General features: G+C 49.0%; 1 protein-coding gene across 1 annotated transcript in view; it reads right to left on the minus strand.

Moving 5' to 3' along the window:
- Nucleotides 1–21,144, minus strand: part of MTIF2 (mitochondrial translational initiation factor 2) — a 285,890-nt gene that overhangs the window by 92,995 nt on the left and 171,751 nt on the right. Inside the window, exon 11 of the mRNA XM_085612606.1 lies at nucleotides 10,440–10,580. Within this exon, the coding sequence (XP_085468732.1) occupies nucleotides 10,440–10,580 (141 nt within the window). The remainder of the gene's footprint in view (nucleotides 1–10,439; nucleotides 10,581–21,144) is intronic.

A 21,144-nucleotide genomic window follows, 5' to 3' on the forward strand; every position in this document is an offset into this window, starting at 1 on the left:
TTACCAGCTTTGCTCCACTGAAGGAACTGATTTACCCTGAGCTGTGGTTGCAGCTTCATGACAACATATATGATAGGACTTTTTAGAGATAAATACAGTCTTTCTACAGAGTGCTCTCAGGTGGAACAAACATTTGTAGTATTGAAAGTTGTTTAATTGCATATTTGAACACTGATACGGTATGTCTGCCCTTCCTTTAGAGGATCTCAGCTCAGAGTCTTTTCTTCCTATCCCACATCATCTCCCTCAACCTTGCTCCACGAAAAAACAACATTCCATTGCTCGGTAAGCCTAGAAATCCCATGATCCGAGGTAGGAGAATTTACTTACCCTTATGCCAAGTACTCTTTGCATTGTTTCTGCTAAGTGAGGGTCTAACCATGTGTCAACGTTTACAGGTTCTACTCCCAGGAGTTCCCTTTCTAACCTCATCCCCCTTCATCTTGTGGTTTGCCACTGTTCTCTTTCGTGGCTACCACATCAAGGTAAGTGTGGCGTCAGTTACCGTTTTGCTCCTGCATCAAGTATTGAATATGCTACTTACCAGTATGCATCTGTTCTTGGCATGTAGGGCTGCTGACATTCATATCTGTGCATAGATCGCCGCCTAGTGTTGGGTCCGGATGATTGCACATTGTTGTCCTGGAAGAGTCTTCGAAGTATCCTGAGATGGGTGACTCCTCCCCTGGACCACAGTGCGCATGGGCATCCTCTCCATCCCCAGATTGTTTTTCGCCATTGTGGCAGTGATGGAGTAGATACAGGAAGTGATGACCATGCTATACAGTAATTCTGAGAGCTGCAGCTGCGACAGGCGCCGGGGAGGAGGGTGGGCGATATGAATGTCAGCAGCCCTACATGCCAAGAACAGATGCATACTGGTAAGTAGCATATTCAGTTCGAGGCATGTGGGCTGCTGAATTCATATCTGTGCATAGAATACACAGCAGTACCTCCTATTAGCGGCGGCTACCCGTGCCAGCTGCAGCAGTCTGAAAAAGAGTTTTGAGAACAGCTTGTCCTACAGCTGCCTGCTGTTTTGAGTGTACATCTACACAGTAGTGTTTGGTAAATGTATGTATAGTGGACCATGTGGCTGCTCTACATATTTCCTGTAAAGGAATGTTTCCCAGGAAAGCCATGGACGCCCCTAACTTTCGTGTTGAGTGGGCTCGTGGTGGAATCGTTAATGTGCGTTTAGCTTTTTGATAACAAATTTGGATACATTTAACGATCCATCTGGCTATACCTGCTTTGGAAATGGCGTTGCCTTTGTGTTGTGGAGAGAAGGCAACAAAGAGTTGTTTAGTCTTCCTAAAGTTTTTAGTTCTGTCAATATAGTACATGAGGGCCCTCTTTACATCTAGTGTGTGGAGCATCCACTCAGCGACATTTTGTGGGTTTTGAAAGAAAACAGGCAGTTCAATGGTTTGGTTAATGTGGAACTGCGATATTACTTTAGGCATGAATTTGGGGTTGGTACGTAGTACGACCCGGTTTGCGTGAACTTGTATAAATGGCTCCTGAATGGTTAGTGCCTGGAGTTCACTAACTCTTCTTAAGGAAGTGATGGCAACCAGGAAAGCCACTTTCCAGGTGAGGAATTGAATCTCACAAGAATGTAGAGGATCAAAGGGTGGACCCATTAGTCTGGTGAGGACCAAGTTGAGGTTCCACACCGGTGCTGGGGGGTGCCTTGGGGGAATCACCCGTTTAAGCCCTTCCAAGAAGACTTTGATGGCAGGCACTCTGAATAAAGAGAGGTGCTGCCTGTTTTGGAGGTAGGCTGCTATTGCTGTTAAATGGACACGTATTGAGGTGTATGACAGATTGCATCGGTATAGGTGTAATAGATAGCAGATTATGTTCTGAATAGATGCGTCTAGCGGGTTAATGTGATTGTTGTTGCAATAAATGACAAACCTCTTCCATTTGGTTGCATAGCAAGCTCTGGTAGTGGGTCTCCTAGCTTCCTTAATGATCTCCATACAGTCAGGTGGCAGGTTTAGGTAGCCAAACTCTATATTTACACTCTGGCCATGCAAAAGAAATCACGCACATATGTAACTTTATTCATGTTTTGCACACTAGCAAGCAACCACCCTAGTTGTCAGTAAACTAGGGTTCGAGGCATGTGGGCTGCTGAATTCATATCTGTGCATAGATCGCCGCCTAGTGTTGGGTCCGGATGATTGCACATTGTTGTCCTGGAAGAGTCTTCGAAGTATCCTGAGATGGGTGACTCCTCCCCTGGACCACAGTGCGCATGGGCATCCTCTCCATCCCCAGATTGTTTTTTTCCGCCATTGGGTTCGGATGCAACTATCTTAGCTCAACTTCGGAATACTTAGTTTTAGGCCTAAAGGCCTATAGTTTGTCGGTACAGTTACCGTTCGGTGTCGACTACTAGTTCTAGTGCTCCACACCCTCTTCCAAATTTCGGACCGAATTGGTCCAAACTTCGACGCTCGATCGACGATGGAATCGAGAACTCCGTTCAAGAGGTGTCCGTTGTGCCACGCCAAGTACCCTCACATAGACGTCAACCCGGTCTGTAACAAATGTCTCTCGCCGGATCACGACGAATCGAAATGCATGGCCTGCGCGCGGTTCCGATCCAAGAAAACTCTACGGAACCGACGGGCAGCGAGGCTCGAGGCGCAGCAGGCAGCGCCCGCACCCACCAACATATTCAGCACCGAGGACGAGGACGCCGAGAGCGTGGAAGAAATAGTATCTAGCCCCGCTTCCGAGCATGGTTCCTGATCGGACGACGATGACGAAGAGCTCTTTCGACGTGAAGAAGCCGTCGACGAGGTAGGGGACTTTGACGAAGCCTATGGGGCTGAAGAAGACAGCTCTCCCGAGGAGCTAGGCCAATCCGTCGAAACGGAGGCCGAAATTAGTCGTCAGGCTCCGGTCGAGGGATCGCCTTCGGGCCTTACCCAAGACCTAATCCATGGTTCCTCGGCCCCGCCTTCCGGCCCGGCATCGAACACTATGCAAGAGCCAATATTACCCAAGACGACCGGGTTGTTAAACCCAAACACATCAATCGCTCCAGTCCCTTCAAAATCGAAAGCGAAACTGGTGGTGGTCGGATCAAAGGCGTCGAAACAGTCCACTGCCCCGGCGCCGACGCCGAAGAAAGTCGTCGGCTCCGAACGCGTACAGAAAGACTTCGGCGCCGAGCTCACCGCAGCAGACGCGGTCGACGCACAAAAGAAGCGCGCCCTCGGGCACCACAAGGCACCGACACCTTCGGCGCCGACACCGAAGCCTGTAACCTCCGCAGTCAAAATGGCCGCCTCGGCTACGTCGACGCCTAAAGCACCGATGCCGAAGAAGTCCTCGACTACGTGGACTATCGATGCATCCCTTCAAACCAGTGACCCCCTTCCGACAAAAAAGTCGGGGTCGGCCTCCACGCCTACTACCAAGATGCCCACCAAACCACCATCTCAGTTTGCTGTGCAGCAGGTCTCTGCATCTCTACAACGTATCCGGGACCGGGTAGCCCTCCACTCTACCTCGGGTCCCGACACTACCTCTCCCTGTAGAGTGCACTCGGAGCCCACCAACATTACCTTCGGGCTGCCACCGACATCGGCACCGAAACTCTTTCAAATTCGGACACGTGTCCTCCACATACAGTCCACCACCTCTGGCCTAACAGAACAAGACTCTTCAGGGCCACAATATATCGACGCCGACACTGACAGGCTCATGCTCCACAAGCGCAAAATCACGCCAGTCAGGGAAGAGGTGCCATACAAAATTCCTCTTAAACGCAAGCTACCGGCGGAGCAGGAACCAGTGCTACAAGAACACTTCCATCCCCTCCAACTAGATCCGCAGTCCTTTTCTCCTACCCCTTCTGAATCGGACCCGATGCAGGAATATGGTGGGGACGATGCCATCTACCCCGGGGACGCAGATCCCGATGAAACACAAGATCCTGATCAGGCATGGGATGACCCCACAGACCAAAGTGTCACGCCACATACTCAGGATGCGCAACTCTACAATATTAAAATGTCTCCTACAGAGGACACGGCCGCATTTAATGCCCTTATCGAACGGGCTGCTGCTCATCATGGGGTGGAGCTACATTCTGACGCCATTGAGGAGGACTTCCTGCTTGACACTTTCGCATCTTCAGAAAAGACTGTCAAGACTCTGCCCATGCTTAAAGGGGTTCTGAAGCCTGCCAAAGACATTTTCAAGGACACCACAAGAGCCCGGGTGTTAAACCCCAGGATTGAAAAGAAATATAAGCCTGCACCTGGTGACCCTAAATACATTAGGGGTCAGTTGCCATTAGACTCTATGGTGGTTGCCAACGCTCGCAAAAGAGCCCACTCACAGACAACTGGTGATGCTCCTCCCCCAGACAAAGAGTCAAAGGTCCTTGAAACATCGGGCAAACGTGTTGCAGCGCAAGCAGCCAATATCCTGCGCATTGCCAATACACAGGCACTCCTGGCACGTTATGACAGGTCACATTATGACACGATGGAGTTACTGCTCCAACACCTACCAGAGGAGTATAAAGAGTCAGCCGAACTCCTCATTAGAGAAGGACAACTCCTCACTAATGCGTCCATAAAATGCGCCCTAGACGCAGCTGACACAGCGGCCAGGGCAATAAACACAAGTGTCATGCTGCGACGCCATGCCTGGTTACGCATCTCAGGCTTCAAACCCGAGATCCAAAACAATATCCTCAACTTACCAGTTAACACGGAATTTTTATTTGGCCCAGACGTTGACACTACCCTAGAGAAAATAAAAAAAGACACAGATACTGCCAAATCTATGGGGGCGCTACAAACCCAACAATTTCATAGTGGCTCCTTTCGTCGCACTGGAAATAGGGGAACGTCAAGGGGTCAGGGGTCACAACAACAGTATGCTAAAGGTGGCACACAAACCACCTACGACAAAAACAACAGGGGTGGATATCGTGGATCCAGCACCAAGGGCAGGGGACGTGGATATGGCAACACCAGGTCCTCCCCAAAAACAAACAGTGACGCCCTCTCCCTACCCCCCGACCACTTAACACCTGTCGGGGGACGACTCCAGCTGTTCCTGCCCGCATGGAAGAACATCACCACGGACAGGTGGGTCAGGGACATCATTCAACATGGGTACTGTCTGGAACTAACTTCCACTCCACCCAACATACCACCAAAGCACCGTCCTATGTCAGCCGATTTACTCCAGCAAGAAGTGCTTGCTATGCTCGCAAAAGGAGCCATAGAAGTAGTGCCCATCGCCCAGCAGGGCACAGGGGTGTACTCTCTGTACTTCTTGATCCCAAAAAAGGACGGCTCGCTCAGACCTATCCTAGACCTGCGACCCCTAAACCTATATATACTATCGGAGCATTTCTATATGCTCACCCTCCAACAGGTTCTCCCACTACTCAGTCAGGGGGATTTCCTAGCTACGCTAGACCTGAAGGATGCATACTTCCACATACCAATACACCCTTCACACAGGAAATACCTCAGATTCACCATTCAAGGGAATCACTATCAGTTCAAAGTTCTCCCCTTCGGAGTAACAACAGCACCCAGGGTCTTTACCAAGTGCCTGGCGACAGTGGCCGCGCATCTGCGAAGACAAAATATTCACGTCTTCCCTTATTTGGACGACTGGCTAGTTCAGGCCAAGTCAGCACAACAAAGTGCCACCCACATGTCCCACACCATTCACCTTCTTCACGATCTGGGATTCTCACTAAATTACCCAAAATCAAGTCTCCAACCTGCGCACGTACAACAGTACTTAGGCGCGACAATCAACACTCTGGCTGCCACAGCTCAGCCAACTTTGGTGAGAATCAACAGCATGCAACTGCTGATCTCAAAATTCAAACCTCAACACTCCCTTCCGGCGCGACTGTTCATGCAGTTGATAGGCATGATGGCCTCCTGCATCTTCATAGTCCCACACGCGAGACTACATATGCGCCCGCTTCAGGAGTGCTTAGCACGTCAGTGGAATCAGGCTCAAGGACAGTTGAAAGGCCTAGTGTTGGTGAGCGGTCGGGCATACAACTCTCTGCATTGTTGGAATCCACAAAACCATTGCAAGGGCCGACCGTTCCAAGAGCCTGTTCCACAAATAATACTGACAGCGGACGCGTCTCTCCAGGGATGGGGAGCTCATGTACTCAATTACACAGTGCAGGGACTATGGACTACACAACAAAAGAAGATGCACATCAACCTTCTGGAACTGATGGCAATCTTCCTGGCAATGAAAGCATTCAAAGTACACCTGTGCAACAAGGTCGAGTTGATCCGGTCGGACAACATGACTGCCATGTACTACATACAGAAGCAGGGAGGAACACACTCTCCACAGTTGTTTCATCTGGCTCAGAGCATGTGGAAGTGGGCCATTCAGAGGAACATATTCCTCATGGCGGAACACCTCCCAGGCAAAGACAACCAGATGGCGGATCTGCTCAGCAGACACAGCCACCAAAAGCACGAGTGGGAGTTACACCCATCAGTACTCCAACCGTACTTCCAGCAGTGGGGTCATCCAGAGATAGACCTATTCGCCACAAGGGAAAACGCAAAATGCCAAAGCTTTGCCGCCAGGTTCCCACATCCACAGTCGCAGGGCAATGCGATATGGATGAACTGGTCCGGCAGATTTGCGTACGCTTTTCCCCCAGCGCCGTTGATACCGCTGGTGGCACGCAAACTGCGACAGCACTCACTGACACTCATCCTGGTTGCTCCAACATGGGCACGCCAGCCATGGTACACCACCTTTCTGGAACTTTCCGTGGTGCCGCATCAAAGGCTGCGGATCAAACCCGCGCTTTTGACGCAGAACCATGGAGAAATTCAACACCCAGATCCGCAACAGCTGAACCTGGCTCCTGAAGTCTTAGGTATAGGGTACAGCTTTTGGTAACTGAGGCACACAGTATTGCTGGTTTACCTGATGACTTTTAGTTGTAGCCCTTACCCCTTCCTGGCCTTAACCAGCCCACACAGACGACATCCTTGTTATCCTTTTGCTGCAGACACCATAGTAAAGTAAATGTCTTAGACTGGGAAGATGGAAAGCACAGAGGGTTCAGCCGATTGGGTGCGTATTCAGAAGGGTCATGTGTCTTGCCCGCAACAGTTATTGGGGAACCACTACCCTCTGCATTGCTGGAACTGGGCAATTTCAACAGGTGGGTACAGATGGAAGCCAGAAGGAATTACCAGAATGCTGTGCATTACCCACATGACCTGCCCACTGTACTTCCTAGGGAGTTTCTGCCCTTTGCAGTGCTGGGATTGTCCAATTTGAGCTGTTGGTAAGGATCAAAGAGGCAGTTGACTGGGCATGGATTGGACGGCATTATAGATCCAACTATCCAGAAACATTTCTCAACATCCCTGCTCAAGTCTAGAGCTCTCTTTTAAAGGTTCTCTAAAAAGTAGCCTTGCTTAGAAAGGTCTTTAGAATTTATACAGGCCAATAAAGTCTTATCATGTACTAAAATCTGTGTATATAACATAACCGTGCCACCCATTATTGCTTGTCTCAGATACTTGCCCCTACTCCATCTATCTTTGGTCTGGGACATTATTGGAAGCCCATTTTAATCCAATGCTAGAGCACTGCAATTCAAGAGGTCATCCGCGCTGTGTGACAAGCATAAAACTGACCATACCTGTGGTTGTCACAAGTGCCCAGCTGTTATCTGCCCCATGACCAGAATAGTCAATCTAGTCCAAATGTGTGCACCCCGAAAGCTGTGCTCATATGTCCCATCTGATATGTAGGCTACAGCGGGATTCAATGATCTACTGCAGAATTAGATCATTCTCCAGGCTATAACCCAGAGTGTAGCCTGGTGCTTGGCTTTCTTCCCTATTGATGGGCAGAAGTCTCTGTTTGGGTTCAGTTCTTCACCTGTGTTCCTTTGCTTAGCTCAGCTCTTCATCTGTTTTTCGGATTTAAAAAAGAAATCACCTTGAAGCCACATGTCAAGAACAACTTTCCGAAATGTTCTGTTTGCAGTGCTTCTTTACATTTCTTCTGCAGCATCACTCTAAAGCCTTTCCTTGCATCCTTATAATTATTCAACCCCTCCTAGGACTGTTTTCAGAGGCTTAGTGATAGCTAGCAAGAGTTCGATATTACTTATTTGCATTACAGGCTTCCTGTTGGCCTCTGATCTTTCCCCTGCACCTAAGTACTGGAATTCTGTCATGTCCTTAAAGTTGTGTTGCACCAATTGTCATTTGGGATTCAGAAGTGTGATATGCAGATGCTGTGTAAAACTTTATTTGGTCTCAATTTGTGGACCATTAACAACTTCTGTAGGACAACAGACCAAGACCAGTCCAATAATGATTCTTTTGGCTCGAACAAGTTGAAGGTCCTGAGCCACTGATATGCTGAAAGTTTATCATAAATTACTAAAGTAGATATTATGTACGTCTCATTTCCTCCAATATGCTACAATTAATGCGAAATCCATGCAAATGAAGGTGCATGTATGTTAAGTTGATGTAAAAGCAGAGAGTAAAGTGTATTCTGTTTAGTATAAAAACACTGTCACTTTTGAGAGGCTGCAGAAAATCTGAGAGAAACTCCATCTGACCGAGATGAGGTGTGTGAATACACAGTCATCTCGAGTGCCTTCTCTAATATCCCTATCCCTCCGAAGCCCTCCTCGCCATCACCACTGAGTGCAGTCTTGGACATATTAATCACTTTTGGTGAGGAAGGAGACCGGTGGGTTCTACATTGTTTCTGCAGCAACAGTCTGATCTTCAAGTTAGTGGTTACTTGAGTACAAGGCTGCCTCTTTCTCCAGCATGAAGTCAGTAGTACATATGGTTCAACAAATTATCAATATAAAAGGATTTGAAAAAAATAACGCTCATTATAAAATTGCCTTTTTGGTCCATAAATGCTTATGAAGCATTTCTGTATGCTCGCTACCTGGACTAATAGAGAACCTTGGACTGTTCGGTAACGTTTAGGGATTTAAAATGAAGTATCAGAAAACAAAAACCTTGAACTTAGCAGAGTGAACTGGAATGATCTTTTAGATACTATTTATTACTTTTGATGGAAATAACATCTTGTGAAACATTTCAGACTGTCTAAATCTCTGAACTGCATACATTAATATAATTCTCCCAAACATTTTAATTCACTATACCATGGCATGACTAAACTGAGAAAACCTGAGTTGGCTTGGCAGGATAAAGTGTTAGCGAAATGAATATTTGCCTCATTGTCTTTATAGTGATTAAACTCCAGCAGTTAGGAAAGCTCTTCAACCTTTCAAGCAAATCTAAAATATTAAGTTGCATCTTAGTCAAAAAACAACCAAAGGGTCACTAATCCACCTACGATGGTGGTCTGGCTGTACTTTAAAATCGGTCAACATGCTTTGGTTTCATAACTACAAGCAGCCTTCAAATTATTGTTTTCCATTACATAATAGAAATACCTCTTTACTGTTGGATAACTGTACTAGATACATGGAAAAGATATAGGCCATCCTCAATAACAAATACAACATTTCCCTGAAAGTTTGGGCACTGTCATAGAAATTCATAAATAATGATAAACCTTCCTCGGTGGCCCACTACGCACAAATGATTCACTAAATTGCAAAGGATAAATCCCATACCACTATCTGCGCAAGAAGTAGCTTGTATGTATGTTGTCTATATTTGGTAACCTTAAAGTGTGCCATTTAAAATATCAATAAAACCTTTCACAAAGGCCACCAAAGGAGTAATAAATCATAAATACCAGAATCAAAGACAAACTAAAGACACCAGACCTGAAATATATAATTCCAGGTGTACCTTCTTTTTTTGTGAGACTACATGAAAAAGTAATACAAAACAAGATGACTCTAATAGCACTTAAGGAATTCTGTGAGGAAGGGGCAGGAAACTTTAGATGCATCATAAATGGAACAATATGTAGCTTTGGGTTGCATTTACTTCAGGGTGAACGAGAGGTTGCTGTTGAACAGAACGGCCAGGTCATGTATCATCTACACTGGTGTTAGAGGAGGCCCACGTTATGGAGGGAAGATAAATAAAGGGGTGAATGGTCCACTGAACTATAGGAATTAACTGTCTTCTGCTCTGTTGCCAGTTGATTTGATTGCATATTTGAGCTTTTTCAGGCAGTACACCACTTGATGTCTTAATAGTTTCAGCAGGTCACCGTTTGGTATATTAACAGATGATGTGAAATGATAAAACTCTTCATGTCACATATTTGTGAAAGATCAAAGCAACAAATACTTACCTTCATATATTCTGTTACAGTATACAATTTCGGAGTGTGGGGAGGAGGTGTTAATTAGTGGAAACAAGGTGAAGAAACACATTTGAATTTAATCAATTAATTCACATTTTTAATGTTAAGCCATGTACCTTTAAATGTTTCTGCGAGCTCAATATCATTTTCACTAATATCACCAACTCCGAAGTGGACTAGATCGAGTTCACACTGATCACTGGCATCATAACTGTCTATCACATCCAGAAGGGCCTCAACTGACCCATCCACATCACCTAAAACACAAAATAAAGACTGGTAAGACAGAATGAATTTTAAATCAAAGATCAAAAACGAAAAGCATATCTATCTTAAAATAAGTTTATACTAATCAGGATTCAAATTTAAATTCTGCAAAACAATTTCTTAAGATGGTAAAGTTTCTATGTGCATGCAGAATGTAATGATGTGCGATGATCACATCACAAAACAAACTGAAAACAGAGTAATGAAACTGGAAAGAGCAGTCCTTGGGGACTACAGTAAAATGCGGTTTCTATTGCCTTCTCATAGGTTCAGATACGATTGAGCCAAGTGATTAAACATTTATTGGTCTAACATTCCAAAGGTTTATGCCATCAGTGCTTAGTAAGGGTACATGTTATATTTCTGGTCTTTAGCATGATCCTCTAGCCTACTGTACAAGCATGACTTTCCTTTAAATATAGTAAGCACAAGCACATGCCTGCCCCCCACCCCGTTTCACAGTTTCCAGGTCTTGCCCACTAATGCATTTGTCTTTCATCCACACCATAGACCTAAGGGGAGACAACAAGTGTAAAGAGTAGGTGGAACAGCAGAAGGAAAACATTGTATTAGTATGAAATTTACCAAGGTATTTCAATGAAGTTACTTGCCTGAAATTGTAGTGCTCTAGCATTTTTTTATATGTTATAGATTCACATCCTTTTTTTTATCAGTTTCCAATGCCAGAATAGAAGTGCTCAGAATAGAAAGTTAACATGCATATATGTGTACTAGATTTTCTTAAGAACTTATTTTCATCCATCTTCTTTCAAGGAAGCATTAGTAAGTTCACCCCATCCACCACTATCTTGTGCATAACCTGACCATGGATGTAAACACACAACAGTCCACCCAGTTTGGGAAGGCAATGTGGTGGTTAACATAGGACACAATCAATACTTCCTTAACTTCTCATGGAACACTTTTGGGTAATTGCCAGTTATCTTTACTGTAGGTAAGCTTTGTACAGTTTCCAAATCACCTAGCTATGGCCGGTTTTGACAATATCCTTGCCTATATTTGCAGGGCCATATGTTTAAAAGAGCTGTGAAATAATATGATATTCGGTATTTACATAAAATACAGAGGAGCTCTTTTAACATCCAGTGTATGTAATGGTCTGTGCAGAGTGTCTTTCTTTCTAAGATAAAGACTAGCAAAGAAATGGCCTCACTGATGAGGAATCTGGACACCTGGAAAGGGAGAACCTTAACGCTAGATGTCGGTTCGCATAACGGGGAGACTGGGTGGGTCGGTGAGGAATCTAACTAATGTTTCTTACAGATACATCGTTACCGAAGGTAAGTAACTTGTTCATCTGAAAGAAACACGTTAGTTAGATTCCTCACCTTAGAATAGATACCCCAGCAATACCAACCCCGGAGGTGGGCCTGCGAATTAAGATCACACCAGAAAGTCCTGGAGAACAGAACGGCCAAAGTAGCCATCTCTCCGGACTTGGCTGTCCAGGTAATAGTGCTTGGCGAACGTGTGCAGTGAAGCCCACGTCGCCGCCTGACAGATGTCCTGCAAGGGGACTCCCCGTCCCAGGGCAGTTGTCGCCGCTGTGGCCCGGTTGGAATGGGCTCGCAGCCCAACAGGAGGGACCTTTTTCGCCAAAGAATAGCAGAGTTTAATACACAACACGACCCATCGCAAGATGGTCCGCTTGTGCACAGCTTTACCCTTCTTCGCACCTACATATCCAACAAAAAGTTGGTCGTCCACCTAGAACTGGTTTGTGCGGTCCAAATAAAATGACAGCGCACGTTTTGGGTCCAGACGGTGAAGCCTCTCTTCATCTTTTGAAGGATGCGGAAAGAAGGTGGGCAGCGTGACAGATTGCCCGATGTGAAAGGGAGTCACGACTTTAGGAAGGAAAGAAGGACGGGTCCGGAGGACAACCTTATCCGGATGAACCGAAAGGAAGGGAGGCTTAGCTGACAGAGCCTGGAGCTCACTCACCCGCCTAGCGGAGGTGATAGCCACCAGGAAGGCAGTTTTCAGAGTCAGTAGACGAAGTGGACAGTTGTGAAGAGGCTCAAAGTGAGCGCACATCAGAAAAGTAAGAACAAGGTTCAAGTCCCACTGAGGCATTACGAATGGAACAGGAGGGAACATACGAGTAATGCTCTTGAGAAAACAGGAGACAACAGGGGACTTGAAAAGAGAAGGCTGATCAGGAAGCCTTAAGAAAGCAGAGATTGCAGCAAGATAACCCTTCAAGGTGCCCAGAGCAGAGCCCTGCTGGGCCAAAGAAAGAAGAAAGAGGAGAACCTCAGAAAGAGGGGCAGAAAGGGGATCCACAGCCTTTGCTGTGCACCATGCCACAAATTTGTTCCACCGGCAGGCGTATACCGTCTTTGTGGAGGGACGCCTGGCTGCCAGAATGACATCACAGACTTCAGGAGGCAAGTCAAATGGCATCAACTGCCGCCACTCAATCTCCACGCATGGAGGTGGAGGCTGGACAGGTTCGGGTGGAGGACCGTCCCCTGCTGCTGCGACAGAAGGTCCTCCTGAAGAGGCAGTCGTATCGGGGGATCGATGGACATACCGAGTAGCTCGGGATACCAGTTCCTTTGTGCCCAATCCGGAGCCACCAAGATGACTTGGGCCCGGTCGCGCCTGCTCTTCTTCAGCACTCTGGGCAGAAGTGGTATAGGCGGAAAGGCGTACAACAGACCGCAACTCCACTCGCGACGAAAAGCGTCTCCGAGCGAGTGCCGCCTTGACAGACAGAGGGAAGGAAGGCTTTCAGTGCCGCCTTGGAAATTCCAACACGCAGAACTGCTGACATTGCGCGTTCTCTTCGGTGACGAATAGAGCTAACCAAGGCTCTCCCCACTGCAGAAAGAGACCTTGCGCCACGTCCGAGTTCAGATGCCATTCGTGATCCATCATGCACCGGCGGCTGAGTTCATCTGCTCTGGCGTTCAGAGAGCCCGCCAGATGTTGAAGCACCAGGGTGATGCCCTGATGTTCCAGCCATGTCCAGAGGCGCAGAGCCTCCTGACACGACCCCACCCCGCCCTGTTTGTTGCAATACCACATGGCGGTGGTGTTGTCCGTGAACACCTGCACGACACTTCCCCGGACAGAGGGAAGGAAGGCTTTCAGTGCAAGTCGGATCGCCCTCAGCTCCAATAGGCTGATATGGAGCCGAGTCTCCACCGGAAACCAGAGTCCTCTGATCTCCGCCTCTCCCATATGGCCCCCCCATCCCAGGAGGGACGCATCCGTCACTACGACATGCTCCAGTTGGGGTAGGGAGAGGGATCTGCCGCTGACCCAATCGTGATTCGTGAGCCACCACTGCAGCTGGTTTGCAGTGCCCTCCGAGATCAGGACATGGTCGGACAGGTTGCCTCTATGCTGGGCCCACTGAAACTTCAGGTCCCACTGCAGAGCCCGCATCCGCCACCTGGCGTGAGGTACCAATAGGATGCAGGAGGCCATCAGCCCCAGAAGCCACAGCACCAACCTGACCGAAACCCAGGACAGAGGCCGGAAGATGGAAATCAGGGCCTGAATGTCCCAGACCCGCTGTTCCGGCGGATAGACCCGGAACTGCGCCGAATCGAGAACCGCTCCAATGAAAAGGAGCTTCTGGGAGGGACTCAGGTGCGACTTTGGCACATTGATGGAGAACCCCAGCGAGTGCAGGAGGTCGGCCGTAGTCTGGAGGTGGGAGAGGACTTGCTGGGGTGAGCCCGCCTTCAACAGCCAGTCGTCGAGATAGGGGAAGACTGGAACCCCTGATCTGCGCAGATGAGCTGCGACCACCGCCATCACTTTCGTGAACACCCGAGGGACACTGGTGTGGCCAAAGGGGAGCACGGTGAACTGAAAACGCTCCTGACCCACCGTGGACCGCAGGTAACGCCGGTGGGCCGGCAGGACGGGGATGTGGAAATAAGCGTCCTGCAAGTCCTACGCTACCATCCAGTCTCCAGGGTCTAGGGCAGCCAGAACCTGAGCTAAAGTGAGCATCTTGAACCGGTCCTTCCGGAGGAAGGCGTTGACGCTCCTGAGGTCCAAGATCGGGCGTAGGCCCCCTTTGCCCTTCTTGGGTACCAGAAAGTAGTGGGAATAACAACCACGACCTACTTCTGGACCAGCAACGCGCTTGACGGCCTCTTTGGCCAAGAGGGCCGAAACTTCCTCTCGTAGAAGATGCAAATGATCCCCCGACATACGGTGGTTCAGTGGTGGCATGGCTGGAGGGGTCGTCTCGAAGGGGAGGGAGTAGCCCCTTCGGACGATTTGCAGCACCCACCTGTCCGACGTGATGGAGCGCCAGTGGAGCAGGTGATGGCGAACTCTGCCGCCCACTGGCGTTGAATGGGCCTGAAAGCTCGGACTAGGAGGGCTTTGAGGCGGATGCTGCCGGGGTGGATGTGGACTGACCGGCACGTTGACCTCCAGTACTGCCTCGGCTGAATCCACGTCCGCGACCGCGTGCAGGTTGTTTCTGCGGCCGGTGGCTGGGCGGACGGGAGGAGGCACCCCTTCCTTGGCCATGAAAGGCGGAAGTTGGCCCGGGAGTCCTTGAACCGAGCCAGCGCACTGTCCGCCTTCTCACCAAAAAGGCGAGTGCCATCAAAGGGCATGTCCATGAGGAAACTCTGGACATCCCCCGAAAATGACGTGGACCTCAGCCAGGCGCGACGCCGAAGCGCCACCGTGGTGGAAATCGCCCGACCCAGCGAGTCCGTGGTGTCAAGTCCACACCGTATGGCATGGCGTGCTGCATCTCGACCGTCAGCAAGTGCTTGAGTGAGTCGTGTTAGGGCCTCCACCGGGCACAAGGGCAGCACGTCCTCCACCGTATCCCACAGAGAGTGGGAATAACGGTCCAAAAGGCAAGCGATATTTAAAGACCGCAGCCCCAAACTCAGGGACGAGAACAGTTTCTTGCCAAACTGTTCCAACCTCTTGGATTCCCGATCCGGAGGAGCGGACGGGAAGGAGGATTGGGAGGTTGAGGCCTGGATAACCAGACTCTCGGGGGTGGGGTGTTGGGAGAGGAAACTGGGGTCGCCCGGAGCAGGGCGGTGGCGCAGGGCAACGTTCCGGTCCACAGGAGGGACTGTGGAGGGCTTGGACCAAGTGCCCTGCAGAACGTCAATGAGGGCCTCATTAAATTGCAGCAGAGGCTCAGTGGAGCTTGCTGTCGGTTGAAGGACCTCAGTGAGGACGTTAGTCCTCACGGCCACAGCAGGCAACTCGAGCCCTAGGGCTTCGGCCGCCTTGCGCAGCACCACTGAGAAGGCTGTACCCTCCTCCGAGGCCACAGTCGGAGGAGAGATTAAACCAGCGTCCGCTGGCATCCCCCAATTCCTCTGCCCAGTCCTGAGAAAGTTGGGCCTGAGCGGCCATAGGGTCTCTTCAGACCCCTCCCAGTCGCCCTCGTCATCCGATTCCCGATAAACAGGAGGAATGATCGGAGCCGGGCAGTAGATGAAGCGTTCACCAATCGGCGCTGCGCCGGCGTCGGGCCCGGACCGGGGCTAAACTGGGGAACGACGTCGTCCGGGGACGGCGTCGGAGGTGAACCGGTGTCGGCGCCGGCGGAGGAGGCGTTGTGAGGTCGACCGGCGCCGACCGAGATCCAGGCCTGGATCCCTCGGGGACCTGCGGCGTCGGGGCCGGAGCCGTCGACGGCGTCGGAGCCGCCGGCACGCGAGGTCGCCCAGTCGAACCTGCGGGGCCCGAAGGCGCGCCTACAGGCGTCGGTGGCGGAGCCAGGCCCCTCATGGCCGAGAGGAAGGCACTGACTTCCGCCGGAGTCGCGTCAGTCCCAGGGACCGGCGGGTATGGGGACCGACGCGGCTCCTGCGGCTCTGACGAAGCCGCGGGGGTGGGACCACCCTGACCCTCAGCAGAGTCACGCGACCGGCGAGGGGAGTCCGAAGAGCGATGTCGTCTCTTGGACTTCTTGGAGTGCTTCGACTTACCCGAAGACCCCGACGAGCGATGACGATGGCTGCGGCTCCGCGATCAGTCCTTGGACCTTCTCCTGGACCGGGACCGAGAGCGGCGCGGCGCGCCGAAGCTCGAGAAGGTTACGGGACCGCTCCCGCCTAGCTTTCGATGTCAAGGCCTGGCAATCGAGGCACGACTCCGCGTTATGGTTGGCCCCCAGGCAATAAAGGCACCGGCGATGGTGATCCGTCACCGACATCAGGCGATGGCAGGCGTCGCAGGCTTTGAAACCAGGCATCCTACCGACACCAGAGTCGAGTCGATAGACCAAAATAAGTCAAAAAAGTTAGTAAAAAAATGACTAGGGGTAAGCTCTTCCCGGATCTGCGCTTACTGGCGCGGAAAAAAGAAGAACTGACGTCAGCGTGCGAGGGCGGCGTCTAAGTACTCCGACGACGTTATTCCGGCGCACGACGCCGACGCGGAGCCGCAGACGACGCCTAGCGAAGCGCAAGGGGTATTGCTACAAAAATCTTTCCGGATCCAGCCTGACGCCTGGGGATATTCTAAGGTGAGGAATCTAACTAACGTGTTTCTTTCAGATAGGGTGCTCATGGGGCCACATGCATGATGTTATTTTACAATGGCGCTATAGCTATTAGAATGTGGTGACCATAGAGGTTCACCAGCTATCCACGCCTCACCTCGTGAAAAGTGGTTTCTCTTAGCCTGGCTCTGTTCCTTTGCTTCACTCCTCTTCAGCACTGAAACTGCATCATCACATTTGAACTGTGTGCACCCCTGTGCAGAATTCCAGCTCACTTCTTGGCAATCGTCCACAAGGCCAGTGACTTTCCTGGAGAGCGCTCACGAGCCCAAGTAGCTTCCGCCCCATCCAAGGCATGGGGAGACGTGATGAAAATGGTGGCCACTGCCACTGGGTGGAGTTGTCAGATTGCCCCACGTTGCACAACACCATGCATTCAGTGCTGGGCTTGCATTTAAAACCCCGATGCACTCTGAGAGTTGTAGTCTTTGGAACTAATTGGATTAGCGTGCAATGAGCCCAGGGCTGGAAACATTGCGTCATGTTGACATTAAACAGTTTTGCATCACTGCTACCACCTGGAGGAAACAAGTGGATTTTGGCGTCAGCAAAATGTAACATATAAATTCATATACATTTTAGAAGGGATTCTCTACAAGACGGGCAGCACCGATAGCCCTTAAAGTTTAGAGGGGCTGGTTCATATTGATTGCACGACTGCCGATGTAATTTAACATGTAGATTTGCACTTCGTGGCAAGGGACACAATGGCATTTGCACTGTCTGACCAATGCAAACGTGAGATTTTGCCATTGGTCTGTTCACGTGTCGGCGCATTATTTCAAACACGGATATGTTGGTGCAAAACTGCACTAGAAATTGCAAAGGCTCCTAGGGAAAAGCCTGGAACCCCTGCCACCTTTACATACATTCTATTTGACATTCAACGAGGCCTGGTGTTGATCGGTAGTAGCAGACAGTGTAGACATGTTAAGTGAAAGGACGTGGTCACTTTTACCTAGCTAGTTAGGATCAAACTTTAAATTATCTTCGTCTGACATTCAGGCCAAATCCTCTTCTTCCAGATAAAATACTAATTGCAATGCTTTTGATGTTATCGAGCTGTGAGAGGCTTCTCTTTCAGTTACACTAATATGACCGAAAATGTCGATACATTTTGCCACTGGATCTCCAAATATACACTTGTTATATAACTTTGTACACTACTATTGTGGCTGTTTTCACTCCTTAATTAATAAATGTAGAGTCATTTTATTCTGTTATTTAATTTCCCAGGAACCTAGCTCCAGAGAGCAGTGGAGCACTTTACAGAACATTTTTAGACAGGAGCACCGCAGTCACGAGCTGGTAAATATAAGGCAGAGTGCAAGGCAAGGGGCCACTTTAAAGCAATAAACAAAACGGGACACGAAGGCAGACAGGGTACGGAACCTACACGATGGAAAAGAAGGTGGCAATGTGTTCGGGTCACTATTGGTACACTGTGCGTTTTTTTTTACATCACAAATAATTGAGGCACAAGTGAGAGAAAAATAGCCTTGTAATCAAGAGACAATGTTAATTCTGACACAGGAGTAGCGGTATAATAAACCCGCAGCCTTCACAGAATGAGGACTAGAGGGCATGGGCTTTAGCGACTTTCGATAGGATTTTTTGGCAGCTGCAGCCTGGTCTGTGAAATGTTGTGCGTGGGTATAGGAAGCGCGTGGGAGCTGCTTTTGCAGGCACAAAACAGCCAGCTGCCTGCTCTGAGGGTGCTGCAAAATGAAGTCACTAACAACTTTCCTTCAGGAAGTGGGTGAGAGCGCCCTTGGAAGTCGATGGGGGCCGGGGTTATGGATTTTAGACATTGTGAGACATCTGAAATGTGATGGCAGGCGCACTGGTGATACTGAAACGAATTCCATTGAGGCTAGTTTTGTTCTTGCAATGCCTGATGATACATAGGGTATCTGATTTGTTCTGTATTGATTCCTCGGACTCGGGGACCTGCCCCAGATCAACAAACTGTGTCAGCCCCATCTGTAGTGCACGTCTGGCCTGGTGCTACGGCACGTCCATGCAGCTAAAATGAAAACATATTATGCACAACTGTAGAACAAGAAAATACCAGACAGGTCTGTGGTTGTGACCTACCAGATGACATCATGGTGTTCCAAGCCTATTCAGAAATGTTGCGAAGCTAGGAGCGAGCGAGCAGGAGTTCTGCTAACGTGCCGTACGCGTGCACATCTGCTGTCCCTCGAGCCCTACGCGGTACTTGTGCACATGTCCTGTTCCAGAGACAGAGAGGGAGGGAGGGAGCGAGCAGGAGTTGTGCTAACGCGCTGTATGCGTGCACATCTGCTGTCCCCCGAGCCGCCCTCGAGCGCCGGGGTACTCGTGCACATGTTTGTCCCCCTTCGGACTTAAAACCCACAACAATAGGTCTCGCCAAGGCGAGCAACGCATGTGCTGCGTCGCTAGGCGAGACCTAAAAATGTGTGTTGTGCAATGTTTCTCAAAATCAGAAGGTGCTAGCGAAGTACTGAAGACCAAAATGTGCACGGAATAATGATGCTCAACTTTATGTGTGGCACTAGTGACATAGGCCTTGCTTACGAGTGCCCCTAAATGGTAATTACTGCACCTGGCAAATACCATTACCCATAGAGGGGGGTTGGAAGGGGCAGTCGATGACATGTAATGGGGACCATAAATATGTCCTATTTCGTGTAGTCCCCAAAATATTTAGAATTACACATGGAATTGGAGCATTCGGCACACAGATCTGTACATATTGGAATTAAGCCCACATTTGTTCTCCAGTAAACTTTAGCAGGTTTGACCTGCCAAAATGTACCTGTGGTGAACTGTGGGAGGTGCGGTGTTTTCTGTGAATCTTCAGATATATGCAGTAACAGCAGTCATTGTACCTATAAGAATTTCGCCTTATACTTGTAACAGGGGCCATAGTGTTATTGTCACTCAAAAGTATACCAAATGCACTTTCTATTTCTGTAATAATAAATAGTGAAAGTAGAACCTGTGGTAGAAAGGACTAGAATGTCCGTGCAATTCTGGAGTAGATTCAGAACACCAAATTCTAAGAATGTAAATGCAAAACTGCTAGGTTGAGTGAGCCATAGCTGTAGTGAAGCATCTCGGAAATGTTCCTGAAAAGCGGTGTGCGCTTAGTAAGTGCCAAGGACTGACGTGACATTCAGTCCAAGAACAATCTGTGTCTCAACCACGAAGACCATCTGATATTTCAAAATCTTCAGATTGGAAACAGGAAGGAAATGGGGGAACTACCTTTTTGAGGGTGTCTGGAGACCATTTTTAAATTTTTCCTTCTAATTAATGTTGTTTCCTATAGATGAAAGAAGCTGGAGAGAGCAATTTGAAGAATGGCCTGTGCTTGGGAGTCTTTTCATGCTTTGGCCACCTTCGAGACACTTGCAGAGGAGTCTGGATTGCCCAGGGGTAGTCAGATTCTCAGACACAGAACCTTACTGGCAGCAGACCACAAGATTTAGAGAGGCATCAGTACTGAGCGCCCATAACACAATTATATCCAAAAAGCGATGGGCAATGGAAAAAGGATAATCCCCAGGAAATACAGAGCCCTACTAGAGCAAGGGTCCCTTTGGGATGCCTGACAGACAAATGGGAGTTGGACCTCAAAAATGTCCTACATGATAAGGAAAGTGAAAAAATGCAGGAACACCCTCAATAGGTGTTTTGCAGTGCCAGACGTGATTGTGAGAGTGTCTCACATGGCCTGGATAGTTAGACCCTACATTAATCCCAAAACAGCTAATAAACTATTGCAATCTCCACTCCAACTGCCTCACTTGCGGTACTTGGTCTGGGATAACCCAACAATTGGGCACTACTGGCAGAAGTAGGATTGCTGCTGAAAGGAGCTCTAGTTGGAGGGAAATATAATTTATTTTAAACCTGCATACTGGGCCTGGCACCACGCCCTAAAACAAGTAGAGTAGTAACTAGATTTGCTGATCTGGCATTAATATTGGCCGAACGGGTCATTAGAATGACATGAAAGGCACACATTG

Source organism: Triturus cristatus, chromosome 6, assembly GCF_964204655.1.
Source record: "Triturus cristatus chromosome 6, aTriCri1.1, whole genome shotgun sequence".
Taxonomy (NCBI): domain Eukaryota; kingdom Metazoa; phylum Chordata; class Amphibia; order Caudata; family Salamandridae; genus Triturus; species Triturus cristatus.